This window comes from Amborella trichopoda, chromosome 6 (assembly GCF_054954075.1).
Source record: "Amborella trichopoda isolate Santa Cruz 75 chromosome 6, AtrichopodaSantaCruz75HAP2 v2.0, whole genome shotgun sequence".
In the NCBI taxonomy this organism is placed as follows: Eukaryota; Viridiplantae; Streptophyta; class Magnoliopsida; order Amborellales; family Amborellaceae; genus Amborella; species Amborella trichopoda.
In genome coordinates, this window is record NC_142341.1 from 23,886,987 (window position 1) to 23,906,310 (window position 19,324).

General features: G+C 40.2%; 1 protein-coding gene across 23 annotated transcripts in view; it reads left to right on the forward strand.

Moving 5' to 3' along the window:
- Positions 1–19,324, forward strand: part of NRPC2 (nuclear RNA polymerase C2) — a 129,323-nt gene that overhangs the window by 37,535 nt on the left and 72,464 nt on the right. For all 23 annotated transcript variants that reach the window (XR_016058113.1, XR_002281942.2, XR_016058109.1 and 20 more), the window contains 5 exons: positions 8,836–8,874; positions 8,988–9,038; positions 9,132–9,230; positions 17,913–17,972; positions 18,501–18,593. Coding sequence is in view for 17 of the 23 variants with exons in the window: in XM_088870297.1 (XP_088726423.1) it covers positions 8,836–8,874; positions 8,988–9,038; positions 9,132–9,230; positions 17,913–17,972; positions 18,501–18,593 (342 nt within the window). In the remaining 6 variants the exon portion in view is untranslated. The remainder of the gene's footprint in view (positions 1–8,835; positions 8,875–8,987; positions 9,039–9,131; positions 9,231–17,912; positions 17,973–18,500; positions 18,594–19,324) is intronic.

Below are 19,324 nucleotides of genomic sequence, written 5' to 3' on the forward strand. Positions count from 1 at the left end.
TCCACCTAGTTTAGGAATCTCGATTCTTGGATTGCCGGAATCAAGATTTCATTTCGAGAACTTTATGATTCTTAGCTACACAAGAATGCTATTCTGCTTGTGAGAAACGTTGATCCCAAATTTTTTGGCTTTGCAAATCCATGTTGTTTGAAATCAAGTTTCTATATCGTAGACATCGTGATTCCTTGCTACACAACAATGCGATTCTTGAACTAAATAATAAGAACTTCAAGTGTTCAACTAAATAGTATAACATGAAAATAATGTGAGAATAAAAACTTCAATTCTTGAACTAAATAATATAACATGAAAGTAATGCGAGAATAGGAACACTGCGAGTCTTCAACTAAATAATGTAACATGAAAGTAATATGAGAATAGGAACTTCAAGTGTTCAACTAAATAGTATATAACATGAAAGTAATGTGCACATAGGGAGAGCAGAAACCCTTCAATGTATGCTCAATCATGAGTGAACCCGACATATATGAGAGCGTGAGAGTATTTGAAGTTGTTGCACATGAGAATAAAATCAAAATTTAAAATGCGAGTAATATGTTAAATTTTTTAGTTTTTATTTACTAATTTCCATTCTTCATTCCATGTTACTTTTCAAGAACTCTTACCAAGAATAAATAATACTAAAAAACATGTTACTTCAAATTTAATAATGTTTGGTAAATGGTGTGGGTACTAAACTACTAATGTAATAATGTTTAATATATGATCGGCACCGTCATTTCTTCAAGTTGAACAAGGGGATAAAAGTAGAATAAGAAGATAATAAGGATATGAACGAAGTGCCCTGTGGTGTTTTAGGTTAAATTAATCGTTAAATATCAGAAAAATTGACTAAAAATTGAATAACTCAATTTTCAAAAGTCAAAAGATTCAAAACTACATTTAACAAATAAGAATTACTATGTCATTTACCTATTTTATAATTTAAGGAAAGGAGATAAAGGGAGCTTGCCCTTGTTCTCATTTCTTATATGTCGTAGACTGGCTCTAGACCTTGTAGGCATAATAGGGTTATCGGTAGACCGAGTCCATTGTATGGGATTGTCCACAAAGATATCATAAAGGTTGACATTAGTACTTGGAGTCTTGGACTGAGTATATATAGACCAAAATTCGATCTTGTAGTAATAGGTAAATTTATATATTTTTTGAGTGCTCTCTCATGTACAGGAGGGAGTTGGTTTGCAATTCTAGTAAGGGGAGAATCTCAATTCTAATATGGGGAGAATCACGATTCCTTAATGGTGAGGATGTTGTTCCAAATTGATGAGTACAACGATTCTAGAATTTTAGGAATCACGATTCCATAGTTTTAAGAATCACGATTCCCATCGAAACAAGTGGGGTCATGTATGATTATGATTCCACATAGGTATGAAACGTGATTCTAACATGAAGGGACATCAATTCTCGGAAATAGGAAGCACGATTCTTAATTTTTGAATCACGATTTCAAAATAGTAAGAATCATTTTTCTCAAATCCGAATCGTACGAAAATTGATTCCTAGATTTCGAAACTTCTAATACATGCAATTTCGTGATTCTGATTCCAAAAATAATTTGCAATCACATACGTTTCCAACAACTATAGATGAGATCGATCATGGCCAAGGGAACATTAAGGAGGTTCTCAGAGTGATAGGCTTCCCTTATGACGGGCTAGAGGGGCCAGTCCATCTGTTCTTCTAGGCGGATGCAGAGAGCATGCTCAAGGTGAGTATTAGAGCTTCTGGGAAGTGAAGAACCTCGTTTCTAATATCAACTACGACAAATGGTTGTCTTCGTTTCCTCCTCCGAACTCTTCTCAAAGAAGGTCTCCTATGTTGATAGGCACATCCACCTCCTTGTTCATCATGAAGATAATCTCTTGGAACGGCCGACGTCTAGGTCAGACCCTAAAATGGAAAGCTGCACTCGACCTTAGCTTCAAACACCGGCCAACTATTATGGTCATTAACGAGACGAAACAGCCCCATCCCTCACTCCACCTCATCATACAGCTGTGGGTTTGCAAGCTTTGTCGATGGAAATTCTTGTCGACAGAAGGGGCTTCGGGGGGGATTTAGGTTATTTGCAAACCAAACTCTAGTTACTTAAGGCCTCCCTCAAGGACTGGAGCAAAACCATCCCCAGGAATCTCTTTCACCTCAAGAGCTCTCATTCCTCATCCATCTAGTCCCTTGACCTTATCGAAGATACCCGTACAATTTCGCCTTCTGAATCATTTCTTAGAAACCACCACAAATTCGAGTACTTTACCACTCTTAAGGAAGGGATATTTTTGGGTAGTAGAGTTCCGGACTTCAGTGGTTCCACTATGGTGACCACAACACGTGTTTCTTTCACAGGATAGCATTATCGGGACAATTCCATTTCTACCATTAAGGTAGGAAATAGGATCATTGATCAGCCGGCTGAGATTGAAGAAGCCATTCTCTCTTTCTTCAAACGTTTGTACACCGCCTCTTTGGGACCCCAACCCAGGATGTCTGACTTACAGTTACTTACCTTACCTGTCGACCGAGCCCAATGGCTTGAAGGAGCATTTTTTGAACCTGAAATCTTTTCGGCTCTAGGTGACCTAGGTAGAGATAAAACCTCCGCCCTTGGCGGTTTCCTTCTAGCTTCGTTTAAGGAATTTTAGGAAACATTCGGACCTGATTTTTTAGAATTTTTTTAAGAATTTTTTCACCGTGGTTTAATCCATAAAGCCATGAACGCCACCTTCATTGCCTTGTCCCTAAAATTGAAGGTGTGGAAGAACTCAAGGATTTCAGACCTATTAGTTTAGTGAACTCCACCTATAAAATCCCTTGAGGCTTAAAGAGCTCCCCCCTTTCGTGGTCTCACCATCCCAGAGTGCCTTCATCCAAGATAGGCAAATTCTGAATGGAGTGTTAGTGGTACATGAATGCCTACATTTCAAACACGCGGCAAAACAACCGGGCCTCATCTTCACGTTCAACTGGAAAAAGGTGTACGATCACATGGATTGGGACATCCTGGAAGAAACCATGGCCCTGATGAGTATTGGGGAGCGATGGAGAAGGTGGATGAGAGGCTGTTACTCTCGCCCATGCTTTTCAGTGCTTATAACCGAGCTTCAAAAGGTTACTTCCCCTCGTCTAGAGGCCTCTGTCAGGGGGACCCTTTCTCTCCCTTTCTATTCGCGATTTCAGTTGAGGTTTTCACCCAATCTGTCACCCGCATGTACCAGGTGGGCCATCTAAGATGCTTCAAGAGCAGCCCTAGGGGCCCCGTTGTCTCCCACCTTAATACATTGACGACACCCTGGTATTCTTGAATGTGGCCCTTCGGGAAGCAGAAAGTCAATATGGAGAAATCCACATGATAGGGGTAGCCCTTACACTCACAGAAGCTAGGGCTCTCATTCCGGACTGGGAGTGTAATGTGGAAGAGCTTTCTACTAGCTACCTCGGCATGCCATTGGGCCTTGGCAAATCCAAAGAAAGGCAGTGGTCCGGCATTATTGACAAAGCTAGTAGAAGGCTCGCCGAGTGGAAAGGCTTGTTCTTATCTTTCACTGGCAGATCCACCCTCATCAAGGCAACTTTGGCCAACACTCCTATGTACCTGATGGCCTTGTTCCACATGCTGACGGTGGTTGCTAACTGCCTAGAACAGTTAATGAGGAACCTTGTGTGGTCAGGAGATGTTGAAACGAAAAAATACGACCTTATCTCTTAAGTTAAAGTATGCCGGCCAAAAGACCTAGGTGGACTCGACATTCGGATTTTGAGAAAGCAGAACTTAGCCTTGCTTGGCCAATGGTGATGGTGCCTGGCTACACAAAATGACTTGTTGTGGATCAAAGTAATCCGTGGCAAGTACAAAATCCCCTCTGACAATTGGCTATTGGAGTGGCGTTCTCGAGTAGAGCATCAGGGGCATGGAAGTCGTTCTTGTCATCTCTCTCTCTTTCTCTATCTCTTTTTAATGTTTATCCGCTACTACCCTCGAGAAGGCCATCACATTCGCTTTTACTCGAGACGAGATACCCGTCTTGGGTAACATTAGAGTTTGGAACCCATCTTTTAGACGTCCACTTATTGAACTTGAAACGGAAAACTTCCTCTCCTTGTCTTCCTTGCTTAGCTCCAACTTTCTAGCCTCCTCAGGATCAGACCGCTTACTATAGACCCCTTCCCCTTCTGGGTCCTTTTCGGTTGCCTCCTTTTATAAGAAACTCTTACTAACCCCTTCGTTTCCTCATTCTCCTAAATCCATCATGCTGGAGGTCTGGTCATCTATAGCATTACTTGAACCTGCATCTCTGGTAAAGATCATGAGATAGACCCAGCCCAGCGAATTCCCTTTTCTTGTTATCATGACTTTTTGTAACTTGGTTCCCAAAAAAGGTACATCTGAGGTCGTTCCTAAAGCTCCAGCCTTCAACTGGATTGCTTGCTTGGAGAAGACCCTCACGGTGGATCAACTACAACGGAGGAACGTCCAATCCAACCCCGATCTATTTTTACACTGTAAAGTGGCCCACGAGCTTTGGAGGCTTCTTCTCCGCCTCTTCGGTATCTCTTGCGTCACTCCTCCCTTCCTTCCGGCACTACTCAACTTATCCAAGGACACTCCGTGGCCATCTACTGGCAGGCTCCTCTGGAAACCTTCCATAGCATTCACAATTTAGGTCATTTGGACAGAGAGATGAACTCGAGGATATTCCGTGGTATCAAACATGATGTTCCTGACCTCTTTCCCAAAATCACCTCGGAGGTCACCTTTTGGCCATCCAATAACAGAGACTTTAGATTGTCTCGTTCATAGCGTTCCTACTAAAGAAATCCTCCAGACGCAGTCACTCGGGATTCATAGATGTACCAACTGGTCTGCCCCCCGGAGGGCCATACAAAGCTTAACTTCGACGGGTGCTCTTTGGGTAACCCTAGTCCAGTTGGAGTGGTGGGGTCTTCCGAGACCACCTTGGCAACACTCTTGCTTCTATCTACAAGAATATTGGCCCCAACGACTCTCAATTTGCTGAGTCAATGCTGCTCACGGGCCTCAAGGTCAATAGCACTGCTCACAGGCCTCAAGATCTTTGACCCCACTTGGCCTCAACCACTTATAGTGGAGGGAGATGCTAAAAAAACATTATCTATTGGGTTGTTAGCTATGCCCCCCCCCCCTCTCCTTGTGGCATCTTCAATTTTTGGAGGTTACTCACATTTGCAGGGATATAGCCGTCTCATAAAAGCATATTTGGCAGGAATCCAACGCCCTGGCAGACAAACTAGCTAAAGATGGAATGCCATCAAGTACCTTAGCACCGTGAAAGATTCTCTTTTCAGTTTTTTGGGTTTTCTTCCTTGTTATGAGCAGGATGTTTAGGCCCGTATTTGGTTCGTAGTTTTCTTGCTCTATCTGGTTTTTGGTACTAGGCCCGAACATTTTTGGTACGAGATTGCCTTCTAGGGAAGTCTATTCTTTTTGGCATGAGGCCCGACCTGTGGGCTTCCTCTGCAGCTCTCTTTTAATTATTTTACGCTTAATACAGCAGTAAACAAGATAAAAAAAAGAGGATAGTTTTCCTATTCTAAAAAAAAAGCAAGAAAACTGGGGATAGTGTTCCTAATTTATACCCAAAATTATAATGGCTAATTTGTGGGATGAATTTAATTATTCTCACCCCACAAATTTCCTAAGTTCTCGTTGGTCAAATTAGGAGAAGGAATTCTTTCTATTTAAACACCATTGAGCCCCTCTCTCTATACACAAATTCCTCTTTCCGCCACACACCAAATTTCTGTCTCTCTGTCACCATTAAAATTCATTTTTGCTCTCTTCCCTTCCAAAAAGGGTAATGCCACCAAAATTTAACAAGACAAGGATGGCATATTGAAACCTTAATCAGGATTTTGCTGTTTGGAGAAGAAAAAATGGGTACGCCCAGCCTAGAAGGTTCTATACCTTCATGAGATGCTCTAATTTGATCCTAAAGGGTTCCTACAGACCCTAGTTAGTTTTCTATGCTCTTTAAAGCCTTAGATAAAGAAGTATTGCTTGTGAAAAGTTTCTATTTCTGAAATTCCAGCAAGACCAAACGGATAAAAGTGCCGTAATCGATCAGGGAATTGGGTGTAGGGTGTATCAAGTCTTGTGGGGGTGACCCTAGGCATGATCAAGTAACTTTTTCTGGTTGTATTTTATTTATTTTTTCATTCATATTTCCATACTTTTTGCGATTCTCCAGGAACATATATTGTACTTAAATTCATTGTGAAAAACTGAATATTGTTCCTTGGTTATGTTTTTTTGCTTTAGCACTAAAAGGAAAGGTCCTATGTTCCATTTAGGGTTTTATTTTTTATTTACAACTTTGTATTTTGGTCGATGTAAGTGGACTTGAGGTATATTAATAAAAGAAAAAGAATTTTTTTTGAATTTATTACCTTGAGTTCAACATAGCCACTCCTTTCTGGGCTGACACATTATTTTCTCATATATATATATATATATGAACTGTTATTCTGTGGTTCATCCAGGTGAAGAAAAAATGGTTACATTTATTTAGAAATGATTGTGAATGGTATATTGACATTCATAAACCATTCTAGTACATTTTTTTTTTCATTTTGCTTAGTATTTTCAAATTTGGAGCTAAAATTTGGAACCAATCAGGTTCTGAAATTGAAAATTGTTTAGGTGGAAGAAAGTTGGGTTCTGAACTCAAGGCCGTTGTCGCCCATCTCTATTCTCCATCAACTGATCCACTCCCAGTTTTAGCGAGTCCATTAACCATGTTTGTCCAAGTAAGCACATCGTCTGTCCAAGTAATCACATCTCTATGACCTATCTTGTAAACAAAGCTTCAATCGCCTCTTTTTATCTTTCTGCTTTGAGGTGGAAGAGTGATCATGATTTTTCTTGCCAGATATTATTAGGCATTTGCTCGAAAAGTTTGCATGCTCTCTAAATTCTGTAATTTGAAGTGTAACCTAAGGTCATGTTCCAAGAAACAATGTTTTTGTCAGGTATTTGTTCGAAGAGCTTCTCGTCTTCATGCATTTGATTTGCTGAAATATAACCGGAGAGTAAGACTGTCCAAGCAACAACACTTTTCTGGGGTGTGATTGTGATTGATGACAAATTGACGAGGTTCTTTGGTCATTTTACACTTGATACAAGTAGAAATAATTGAAGTCATATTCAATGATATGAAAACAATCAAAGCTTTCTTCTGACTAATATAAGCACTGAAACTTTCCAGCCACTTCCCCCAATTCAAATTGAATTTCAATCTATTAGAGGGGGAGGAGAAGAGAGAGAAGAAGAGAGCAAGTTGCGTAAAAAGGCATCGAAAAGCCTTTCAATCTGAGTCAGTTGCAAGGGATTGGGGACCTGTTTGAGCGAATGGGAATGACAAATGCTTCATCACTGGAGTTTTGGGAAGATAGTCGAATAAATTGAGAAGTTGAGGGCCTAGTAGAAGGAGGTTGAAGGATCCACTCTTTATAGGGTTATATCAGTACGAAACACTTGAGAGTGAAGCCTTCGTTCTTTGTCAAAATCTCTCCTCCATTTGCCATAACTACTCCCCACTGCTTTCAATTTTTCCTCTGCATGTGTGCACGATAAAGGGAGAGAGGGAGAGAGAGAGAGAGAGCTGTTTGAAGTGGGAAAGAAATGAGGAGAGTGGGGGGCCAATAGTTCAGATAAAAAGAGAAGGAAAGAATATTGGGGGCTTTAGATGGAGGCCAATAGTTAAGATAAAAAAAGAAGGAAAGAATATTGGGGGCTTTAGATGGAGAGAGAGAGAGAGAGAGAGAGAGAGAGAGAGAGAGAGAGAGAGAGAGAGCTCAAGGGTTTGGAATGGATAGGAATGCTCCGCTATAGAAGTGGTCCTCATTGGTATGAACATTGTCTATCTCTTCCTTGGATTTGCACCTGGTTGTGAAGGTGTGATGTTTAGCTTTGGAGGACCATCACGGACACATAATAGGATTAAAGGGAAAAGCGATGGTGAGTAAAGAAAGATGGATATTAATAGTGGTAGAGAGGCATGGCATGAGAGAGAGAGAGAGAGAGAGAGAGAGAGAGAGAGCGAGAGAGAGAGAGAGAGAGATGGTGGCCTGAGAAAGAGAGAAGGTTATCGTGGGTAGAGAGAGTAATGTGATGGAAAATAGGGCTTCAATTTTTCTTAATCATAGAACTTTTCACTTTTTTTTTAATTTTACTGAAGTGCCCTTCAAAATTATTTACAGCTATTTAGGAGAAACGGTGTTTTTTGTATATATAGCATTGACACCACTTTCTAAATGTGACCTATTCTTTGTCACACTTGTGAACAATAGATAAACTATATATGTTTGTGTGTGTGTGTGTTTGTGGCGGATATTATAGCTTTCTACTTTTGGGTTGAGTACCATATTTGGGGGTCTATAGTTGTTAGGATCTCTCAACATAAGTGGCGATACCGCTCTGAATTTTCACTCTGGCATTCCGAGAAATGGAGCTTGAAGGGTTCACGATTTTTTAATTTTTGGGATCTCGTTCCCCAAAAGGTTGGTATAAGGAGAGATCCCTTACATTTTGGAATCTTGAACCATAGCATATGCATTGTATGGATGGCTCTCCTAACCATAGGGGTCTTCCATCCTTGCACGATTGTCTGCTCCCGATCCCACTCCCAGTCCCAGCTGCTAGAGTTTGGCGAAGGGGTAAGGCTGCTATGGCTTCTTTATTTTGGGCATATTCTCTAGTTTGTTTAGATGTATATCATGTTTGATGCTTATTGAGTTTGCCTGTTCTTGTTATAATTTATTATGCTTATCTTCTAGGTGAAAAGATCAGCTACAGCAAATTCTGTTAATGGAAAGGTTCTTACTGTCCTCAGCTATTATTTCTGCATTTGTCTATTTTCTTTATATTTTTGTGTGTTTAGTAGCAACAACTTGATTCCTTTCTTGGTTTTATAATATTATTTCTGTAGGAAGGCAGAGCTAGAAATATTCTTCGTGATGTGTTCCTGGCTCATGTGCCGGTGAGGATTTTATTTGTATTTGAAGCTTTATCTTAATGGGTTTATTGTTGCTTCTAGTTTATGTGCTTTTTCTTATGATTTCTATTTTCACAGGTTAAACGCTTTAATTTTCGTCCAAAATGTATTTATGTTGCTGTTATGTTGAGACGCATGATTGAAGCAATCCTTAATCCAGATACCATTGATGACAAGGTAAAATAAAATTATCGTGCAATTTTTAATGGCAACAATTTTTTTCGGTAATTTGCTGAAACACTAATTTTCATTCGTTTCTACTTATATCTTGATGCTGGTAATTATATAAGGGCGCATTTTTCCTTTTTGTGGAATGGTTCAATTTTGTTATACTATAATTTCTGCTTCAGGAGAACAACATACCTGTTCTCTTGTTTGTGCTGAAGCATTTGGTGAATACTTCTTTTTGCATACACCTATGGTGACATAATATTTTTGTTTTCTTTTTGAGTAATTTTGTATAACTTGATGTTTCTTAGCTCATTAATTTTGATATACAAAGTTTGATACTCTACTGACTTTGTAGTCACATTAACCATGTGTACATTGTATACTGTTAATCTTTTCTGAAAGCTGTCATATGCACTAATCTCTTCATTAATTTTTTTGAGGTACGTGGTGATCCCTAAGTATGAAACATTGTATTTAAATGGTAACGAAAACTGGTGAATTGGCACCTCAACTAGTCAATTCGGTGATCTTATACCTGGAGGCACTAAATCAGTCCAAAACTGGTTAAAACCAGTCTTAACCTGTTAGTTTAGACAGGTTGAACCAATGTGATCGGCTGGTTCAGATCTTTCTTGTGGTTTTGACTAGAACTTTAATAGCTTTATGTTTTTTCTTTATATTTTCATAGCGGTCTAACATGTTGGGGTTGTGTGGCCATTTAGAGGCCTTACGTGAGCATGTATTGAAATTATATAATGATACATTGGCTCTAGTGGAGTGTGGTCCAGTTTGGACTGTGAGGCATTACTAATGCTTAGATTCACGTGAGCTTTGACTGGCTATGGCTCAATGGGAGGTCTTAAAACTCGTAGTCTTGAGCATTGTGTTAGCACAACCGATGAGGGTTTTGATGTGGACTTATTCCTTGGTGATGTCGGAGTTGTGCTCAGGACAGTTGGCCAGGGGACATGGATTTGACCCCTGTGTGTGATGGAAGGCTTAAGAAGATAAGGACCTAAATCCTCATCATTACCATCACACGGCATGTACACTAGATAGCCGTTCAGTTAGCAACCCTTTCGATAAGGATGTGTGACGTGTATCGCATGGTCGGTAGCAGGAAAATCTTTTGAACGGCCAAGCCTTTGCTCTCATGGAACCAGATCTATGCATTCTACCTCAAGCCCTCTCCCCCTCCCTCTCATCGCGCCCCTCTTGCTCGCAATCAGCTTAATCGTGCCTCTACGGCTACTCCTGCTTTTGCAGAGGTGGTAGCAAAGAACATCAAATCTTTTGAAACTCCCACTAGAACTCCTCGGGTTCCCACACCTCTCATTTCTCCTCAACAGTCAACTGTGAAGGAACAACCTCTCTATATTTCCGTTCCCAGTTAGTGTTGACACCCCCCAAATCTAAGCTTGAGGCCTCTCTGGTTGGTTCCTTCTCACCAAGGCGAGATGATATCAGGGGGATTGAGAAGCTAGCTAAAATCACTTGGAAGGAACCTAATATATCTTGTAATCGGCTTTCGGGAGGGAAGTTCTTTTCTCCTTTCCCTCTCCACAACTAGCTCAGCATGAGGCTCCTCCTCTCTCTTTTAAAGGAGCCGCAACTCAGCTTCATTCTTGGTCTCCAAAGGTCGGCTCTTACTTTAAACAGAGAGTCTAGCTTACCCTTGATCACATCCCACTTCATGTTTGACCTCCGGATACTTTCAAAAGCATAGTTGCAGTCTGTGGGGATCTTGTCTCTACCCTCTGGAAATCCTTGGAATTTCTTCCCCTTGGGTCCATACGACTATTGGTGGAAGTGCTGGATCCCTACCATATACCTTCCACTCTCTGGTTGAAGGTTTAGGAATGCTACTTTCGGATTGTGCTCTCTTGGTTTCCTGCCGCCCAGCCTTCCCCACATTCCTATATCTGACCCTCCTCCCCAGGGAGAGTAGTAGGGAACTCTCCTAGTGGACCCTGGTTAAACGGAACAAGCGGTCTCCTCTTCTTTCCATGGTTTTCGGCTACCCCAAGATGCAAACGTCACCTGCCGGACGAAACAGGTGCCGTGCGTCAGACGAGCTCTCCCTTCCCTTCGTCCCGTTGTTCATTCGGGCCACTCTTTGGTGGCGAGGGCTCCGTCGGGCTTTGCCCTAGCACGCCCCTATACTCTTCTGACCCTCGTCCAACCCCGGTTTCCCCTTTACCTTTGCGCCCCCCCGACCATTGTTTCCAGCTCACTCCCTCTGCCCACCTTTTCGACTCTGTTCCCCCCCCCCAATCCCGCCCACCAACAGCTGGCTCCATCTTACCTCTCCTTCTATGAGTTCTCAGGCGACCCGTGTGACCCCACCGCTTCTTCCCTGTCCTTTCCCGCCTGCGTTCCTCACCCTATTCCTGTTTCTTCCTCTCTGCCCCCGCCCTCTACCTTCACCCCCTTCTTTTTCTCTGCCTCCTTGAGATGGCTTCCCCGTCGACCAGTGCTCCTTTGTCTCTCCCTGAGACGGCTTCCCCACCAGTCAGTACTCCTTTGTCTCTCCCCTTCCTAGATTCTCCTTCTTACTTTTCGCTCCCTTCCCTCTTTCCCCTTCCTTGATGGACATAAACTAGCTTCCTTTCGGTATAGCATCGGTTCATACCTCTGACTTGTCCCCTCTAGAACCAGACGTTGTCTCTGGTCTGCTGTCTCCTCACCTTCATTTTGAGCCACATATCGTTCGGTTCTGCCACGTGAGAATGTTGCATGTCCGCTATCCCCTTCCTTGCCAATACTAGTCGACAGATTACTCAACTGTGCATGTCGACCATTACCTAGCCTTTTTCCCCTCTTCCACTCTAGTCGTTGCACCTTATCCCCTTTCTGCTCTCTCCCCCTCTGAAACTTTCCCCCCTCCTGTGTACGGGCTTCAAGATGTCTTCCCCCTTTCATTCCCCCAGCAAGCTCCTTCACTCCCTCTGCTCCTCTTAACCCAACTCCCTATCTCCCCCTCCTCTTCAACACGGAACCTACCCTCCCCCATTCCCACTATTCATCAGGACTTGGCCTCTTTCGTCTCTCTAGCACCTTCTTCTGTTGAAGAGACTCCCCTAGTCTCTGCACCACCCCCTACTACTGAAGAGATTCCCCTGGAAATCATTTCCATTGGCACTGCTCATGTTGCCTCAACGATAGCAGAATCAAGCTCCCACGTTGATTTGAACGCCATGGGTGGAAATCACAGGGAATAATGTGACAAGGACTAGAAAAGATGAAGGAAATCTACAAAGTTATGAGTTTTGAACACGATGGACCAGAGCTACTCTCTCACTCTTCTTATAGGCTGATGCTCAGAGTCGCATGAAGGTGAGATCAAAGGGACAAAGGGAACTTTTGAACCGCTTATTATCTCTCTCTTCTAATCGTTTTAAATCACCAACTCAGTGGGGTCACCCTTCCTCGTTTCCGAGAAGGTCAGCCAGATTGACCTCTTCACTGAGAGCTTCTCAGGTTTTCCATTCGAACCCATGAAGCTCCTGTCATGGAATATCAGAGGCTTGGGCCAGCCCCTCAAAAGAACTGCAGTCAAGGATTTGACTGTAAAATTCTTACCAACCATTCTAGCTAACTCTAAAACGAAACTTCTTGAGCCCAACCTCCCCCTTATTAGGCAGGTCTAGGGTCACAGACCTAGCCTCCCGGCCTACAATTGGGGTGGCAGGGAGCATTTGGGTTATCTGGGATCCTTCAGATAACACTCTCATCTCCTACCACTCTAGAGATTTCTTTGTCACCATTCTACTCTCTCGCATCTCAGACGGGTTTCCCTGGAAACTTACGGCTGTCTGCGGCCCTAATTCAGAAGCACTTAGACCTCAATTCTGGGTGGAACTTGACCATGTTGTACTGGCTCACAACATGCTGAAGCAAAGGCACTATTGATAGGGCTCAAACATCTTAACGCTTCTTGGGGATCCCACTTGATTGTTGAAGGGGACTCATACACCATCATATCTTGGGCATCTGGAAAGCTATACCACCCTGGTACCTACTGCCGATCTTTGATGAGATTGAATTCATTTGCAGGGGAATCAACGTCTCATGGAGGCATGCATTCAGGATGTCCAACGCGCTCGTAGATCTCATGGCCAATGACGGAGCCAATCTTCCAAACAATCTTGGACCATCTTAAGCTAGTTGTTGGGCCTTTCTCTCCTTTTTTGTGCTCTGCTCACCTCATTTTGTAAATAGGGTGCTATATAAATCCTTTCACTTATTTTGCTTAGCCAACTCTTTGTTGTCACAAGCATTTATCTCTCACATGGCTTTTTTGTAAAGAAACAACTTGTTTGTAAAGGGATTACTTTGCCCGCTAGGGTCCAGGTAGCTCTCAATTTTTGTAAGGGATGCTAGACCTTACACTTGTACAAACTCTTACTTTCTTCAATGAAACAGTTAACTTTATCAAAAAAAAAAGGTTGTGTGACATGTACATGTGCGAAAGAGATGACTCTTGCAACACTGGACTGTGTTGGAAAGACCCATGGTGCACAATATTGAAATGGGATCTGGACTTGTCCTCAGGGAGGGACCTGTAATCAACGGACTAGGATCATATTTCCTTCATTATTGGTTAACTTTAATAGTCTAATAATGAACTCTGCAAAAGGCTGTGGGTCATGGGAACTATTGGGTCAATTTGAGAAGATGCAGTGAGATGCTGTCTCTAGAGATGATGATGTCCTCAGTATATTTGTTGTAATTCTAATTCTATGAATCCAATTCTCATCAAATTTTCTTCGCTATGTTTTAATACGTTTTAATATGTTTTAATTATTTTTCATATATTTAAAATGAATTTTAAACCCCTCTAGGTATTTTATTTTACTAAAAAATAATTTTTAAATAAAAAATCAATTTTCTGGATTTATTTTAATCAAAGAGAAAAATAAAATATTTATAGGCTTTATAAAAATTGTTTTAATATCTGAAAATATCCTTTAATATTTTGGGGGCCCATTGGGATTCATTAGGCCCACCAAATAGTGGGGTGTGGGGCCGACATGACCACCTATGGTGTGGGGCTCCCCACCTCTTACTTTCTATTTTGTTCTATGGCAAATTAAGCCATGTTTTGACTTGAGGTATTTTGGAAAGTGTGGTGTAGAGATTTTGATTGTTTTCAAAAAGGAAAAGTGTAAGAAAATAATAGGAATAGATTGAATTCTTTTTCTATACAATATTAAATGGGATTAAAGTTCTGGAAATTGAGGGATAATGGTTCCGCCTCATTCTTTTACTCATGATGGCTGATCTAAAGAATGAATAGATGAGATCTCTTCACATATCTTCAATATTAAAGGTCAAGGTTAAGCCTCATAATGATGGCAAAAACCCTAACCCTTGAAAATCTAGCCTTGTTCTATATAAACTAGCTATTGGGGGATTCATTCTGTACACTTGACCTCTCTCTCTCTCTAAGTCCCAAGGGGTGGCACACCCCTATCTAATCTCTTTTTATATCTTCTTTCTCTAAAGTTTAGGGTTTAAGAAAAGAAATAAACCCTTAGGGGTGGCACGCCTGAGCCACATTACCTAGCCAGAGGTTATGATCCCATGCTTGTGTTAAGCATTGGTCTAGGATATCCCATGTTCATGCTTTCTGCTGGTTTTGCCTAACCTTCCTGTGTTGTGAGACATGTTCCTGGACCGAGATCCTATGCGCCATTGGTGGAGGAGACCAGGTTTGTGGTGTACGAAGTCCTTGGGGTAAGGCAAGGTATGCGTTATTTTTATTTGATTTATGCTCTCTTGATTTATTTGCATTTTTTGTGTAATTTTCAGATCTATGATATGATTGTAATTTTGTTTTAATGGCAAGCAAGTGAGAGTTCTTTGTATTTTATTTGGTTTATATATTGTATTTGGACACTTCTGAGTGAGTCGGGTGGTGATACAAAAAAAAAAGATGGAAAAAATTTTAATCGGTATTGACTTGTCCAGTTGCATGGTCCACCTTTCATAACCAGTGAACTAGCCAGTCCTATCAGTTTGAATAATCTAGTGTCCTCACTAGTTTGATGACTGGTTTGTCATGATACCATTGGTTTGAACTTTGAAGTGTGTATACAGTTTTCGAGGAAATTTGGAAGTTTTCTGTTTCTTTCTCTAGCCCTTTTTGAAGTTTACTCCTTTTTTTTAGGACTGAAACAATGTCCTATCCATATTTGGGAATCCGGAATGGGATTGGAAGCTGGGGACCGCGAAGGGCTAGAAGATCCTTGTGATATGGACCACCGTCCATCATGCAAATTATAGACTCTCAATCCCATCCTTTATGGGATCTTGTTCCCAACTTTTTAGAATCATGCAAGAAATTCGGACTACACCTCTGACTTTTACAATTTCCACTAAAAACTAGTTACAATCTGTGTAATTTTAAGGATTATAACTATTTTAAGACTACATTTTTTAATTTTTGTTAAAGTAGTGTAATCTTCAAAAGGTTGAGATCTTTGCCAACGCTTTGGGGATCTTGATACTTCATAGTGGGGATCTAGATCCAAAAATTTAAAAATTGAGATCCCTTGAAGCGGTCTTTCTCGAGAACCTGAGGACTATTCCGGAGTGGAATAACCTTGGGGTGGCAATCTCCGTAACTGTGGTCCTATCCCATCTCCTGGCCATTTTGAGAGGAATTTTCTGTGATCTTCGGTGATGCAGTGTGGTAATTGATGGAAACACCTTTGCTGCGACTTGTGGTCATTCGATGGCAAAACGTTTGATGGAAAAATGCCATTTCCGCTCCTTATTTGTGTGGACTATTGGTCATTTTAATCTTTATTTTTAGCCATCTCCACCAACCATATGAATGGATGGTGGAGATGATATAGGAAGAAGCTGTTTTGGTGCTCCTACTGGACCAAAATAAGTGCGACTCGGGACTCTTCTGTCGGATTATGTTTCCAAAATGCCCTTACTCAAATTCATTAATTGCATTGCATAGAATTCCATTATTGTACGGTGATCTATAAAACTTATCATGCCCTCATCCAAAGTAAAAAGATTTATTAGGTTAAGGGCATGTGTTAAATTTATTTTCCAACATCTATGCCATTTTTTGGGTTAAAAATTGTTCAATTTGTAATTGTTAAACTTATAAAGATTTTTTAAGGAAGAATTCCATATTAGTGTTGAATGAGGAAATTTCAAGAATTCCATATTAATGTTGAATGAGGAAATTTCTACATGTGACAGTCCTTTCCTTTCTTCTCTCTTTGGAAGTCAAAGTAAATCATCTATTTTTCCAAACAAACGTGCTATTATTTTTCGAGAGCATATTATTTCTAATTTTCAACTATGAAGATTTCTAATTTTCAACTAATGTTGAACGAGGAAATTAGTTTTTGAGAGCATATATACTTCACTGTTCCAAACAAACGTGCTATTATTTCTAATTTTCTACTACAAAGAAAATAGTTTTCTCATTAAAACTCACAAACTTTTCTCACTCTCTCTCTCGTCCCCCCTGCTCCCCCTCCCCTGTCTCTTCTATGCCCGTGCAGTGCTCAGGCTGATGTTTAATTGGCTTGTAGGTCAGTCAGTCAATCTTGTCTTTAACTGATTATAATGATATGATTCAATCGATATAAAATGCAACATGAGCTTGCGTTTTTATAAGTTGGAGTCATAGTGCAATTACTGAATAAGCATGTCTCTGACTTGATCCTCTATGGAAAATGATATTGAAAATTCAAATTTCATTTACTGATCAAAAGAAAAAAGAAAAAACAAAAAAGAAAAGAAAATGATATCAAGATTTTCTCTTTTTCTTTTTCTTTTTAACTCTGATATTTGATGAGTATGAGTTGTGATTCTTATAAATCATGGGGGCAACACTTTGAGCCCTTCCCTAAGTTTTCAATTGTCTTGGATGGGAAGGAAGGTAAGGAGGGAACAGTTCATGAGACAATTTTTGTCGAAAGTTGTTCATACCTTATATCATGGGTGATGCTTATGCCAGTTTAATACAAGTATATCTATTGTCAGGTTCTCTGTAAATCTTACAACTGCTTTAATCCCACTTACTGGCATACTCAAGGAGGCTGTAGCAACTCGACTTCTTATCCCGTCAATCATCCTTAACTTCAAATTGTTAAGTTGAATTCTTGGCTTCCTCAATTTTTTGCTAGTCCGCAAGATAACTGTTATGTGTATGTGTCTCTGTACCCAGTTTTGTGTAGAACCTGATTCATTTTTGCTCTGATCAAAGCTTCATTGGCTGTAATAAGAGTCCCCCTTGATTAGGTTTCTTATTAAAATAACACATATTTGATTTGTTTCTTTGGAATTCTTGTCCATTGTCAACTCTTTGGGGATGATTGTTTAAGTATATATACTTTAAAAATTTGTATATGGATTCTTAGCGTGCTTTGTGGTGTAACTTTTCTTAGAGGGAGTGGCCAGGGGGGCTCCTCTTTTGGGGAGTAAGTCTCACTTCCTTAATATCTCTTTTGTATGCTCTTATATTTGGCTGTATATCTAGTTCCACAAAGTTTTGGTTTATCCCTCGTGTATATTGTTTCCAGGTTGTAGTTCTGATGCAAATGATGTGCGGGCCTCTCCTATTTGTCGATTTGACTGATGGAAAAAATTCTTGAACGGGTTTTCTTCTTGTTCAGTTACTTAAAGGATTATTGTTTATGACTATGTTAACAGGATTATGTGGGGAATAAACGTTTGGAGCTCTCTGGCCAGTTGATTTCCCTACTTTTCGAGGTAACACAAAAGTGCCGATATGTGTAGACAAAACTTTTATCATCTTGAAAAATTTATATTTTTCAACTGACTTGTCCTTTTTAGTTGATTTGATGGTTATGCCAACTTTTTGTTACAAACTTTATCATCTATGTTCGTTTTCGCTGGCCTTTGAACATTTTTGTGGCAGTTCAATTTAACTTAATGAAATTCTGACACCGTAAATTAAATGTTGAAGGCCATCATAATTAATCATAATGTTAATGACACTTTTCAGAAGTTATAATTATTTGCACCTGTACTGGATCACTTGTAAAATTATGATAACAAAATGGCTTGATAAGTTTTATAACATCGCCTCAAAAGCAGGGGATTTAATTGGCCAAAAAAAAAAAAAATCATGTTGTCATTCCATATCTTCGGTTGTTACACACAATAATTTCTTTCTTGACCAGTTAAATGCCTGCCCTAGGAGTCGGTTTAATACTTTGGTAATTTTTTCCCAGCTCCACTATGTTGATCCTATGGTCTTTTGAATTTGTTGTCCAGGATCAGTTTAAATTCTTAAATTCATTGGTCAAGCAGGAAATTGATAAGATTCTCAGGAAGAGTGACCGATCTAGTGCTTTGAATATGGGAATGGTAAGCAAAGTGATATGTTCTGATCTAATAGCATAAGTTTGTTATTGTTTGTACAATAACTCAGGACGTATTTTTTGTTATGTATTTATGATTTATAATGTATAGATAATATGTACAATAGGATCTTTTATGGTTTATAAATTGCTTTTAGTTGATTTTGTTGAAGGATTTGGCAAAATTCTCTTTTCGAAATGGGTAATATTTTTTCTTCACTGTGCAAAAAAGAATCATGAATCAAATGTTGAATTGTTTTCATCATTCCTTTACTGCTTTTAAGTCTCTTGTGCCAGGAAGACCTTCTTGCCATGGCGTTTACTGAATCAATTCTAAAAGATATGGGAATTTTCTTTTTCTGTGATCTAATTGGTGTAATTTCATACTTGTTCTATTTGAACATCTAGTGGGGAACAGCTGTGTGGTCGTTTCACCAGGTGAAGTCGTTGTAGCTGTGTAGTTTTAGATATTAGTTGATGCTAAACTCCAAAATTCCATGAAGTATGGGGAAAAAGTATCGTACCTCGCCATTTACTAATTCACAGCATGAGAAAATCAGATCCAAGCTCCACTTTTTGCATCAAACAGGCTTCTTCAGGCTTTGAAATCCTATTGGAATAGGAATATGCAACTTGGAACCCTATCCAAATTCTATGAAGAACATTTCTTCTAGTTGTTACTTACTCGTGTCAAACTAGTTCAGCAAGGCAAGGGGTAGATTTGCCCAGAAGCTTAGG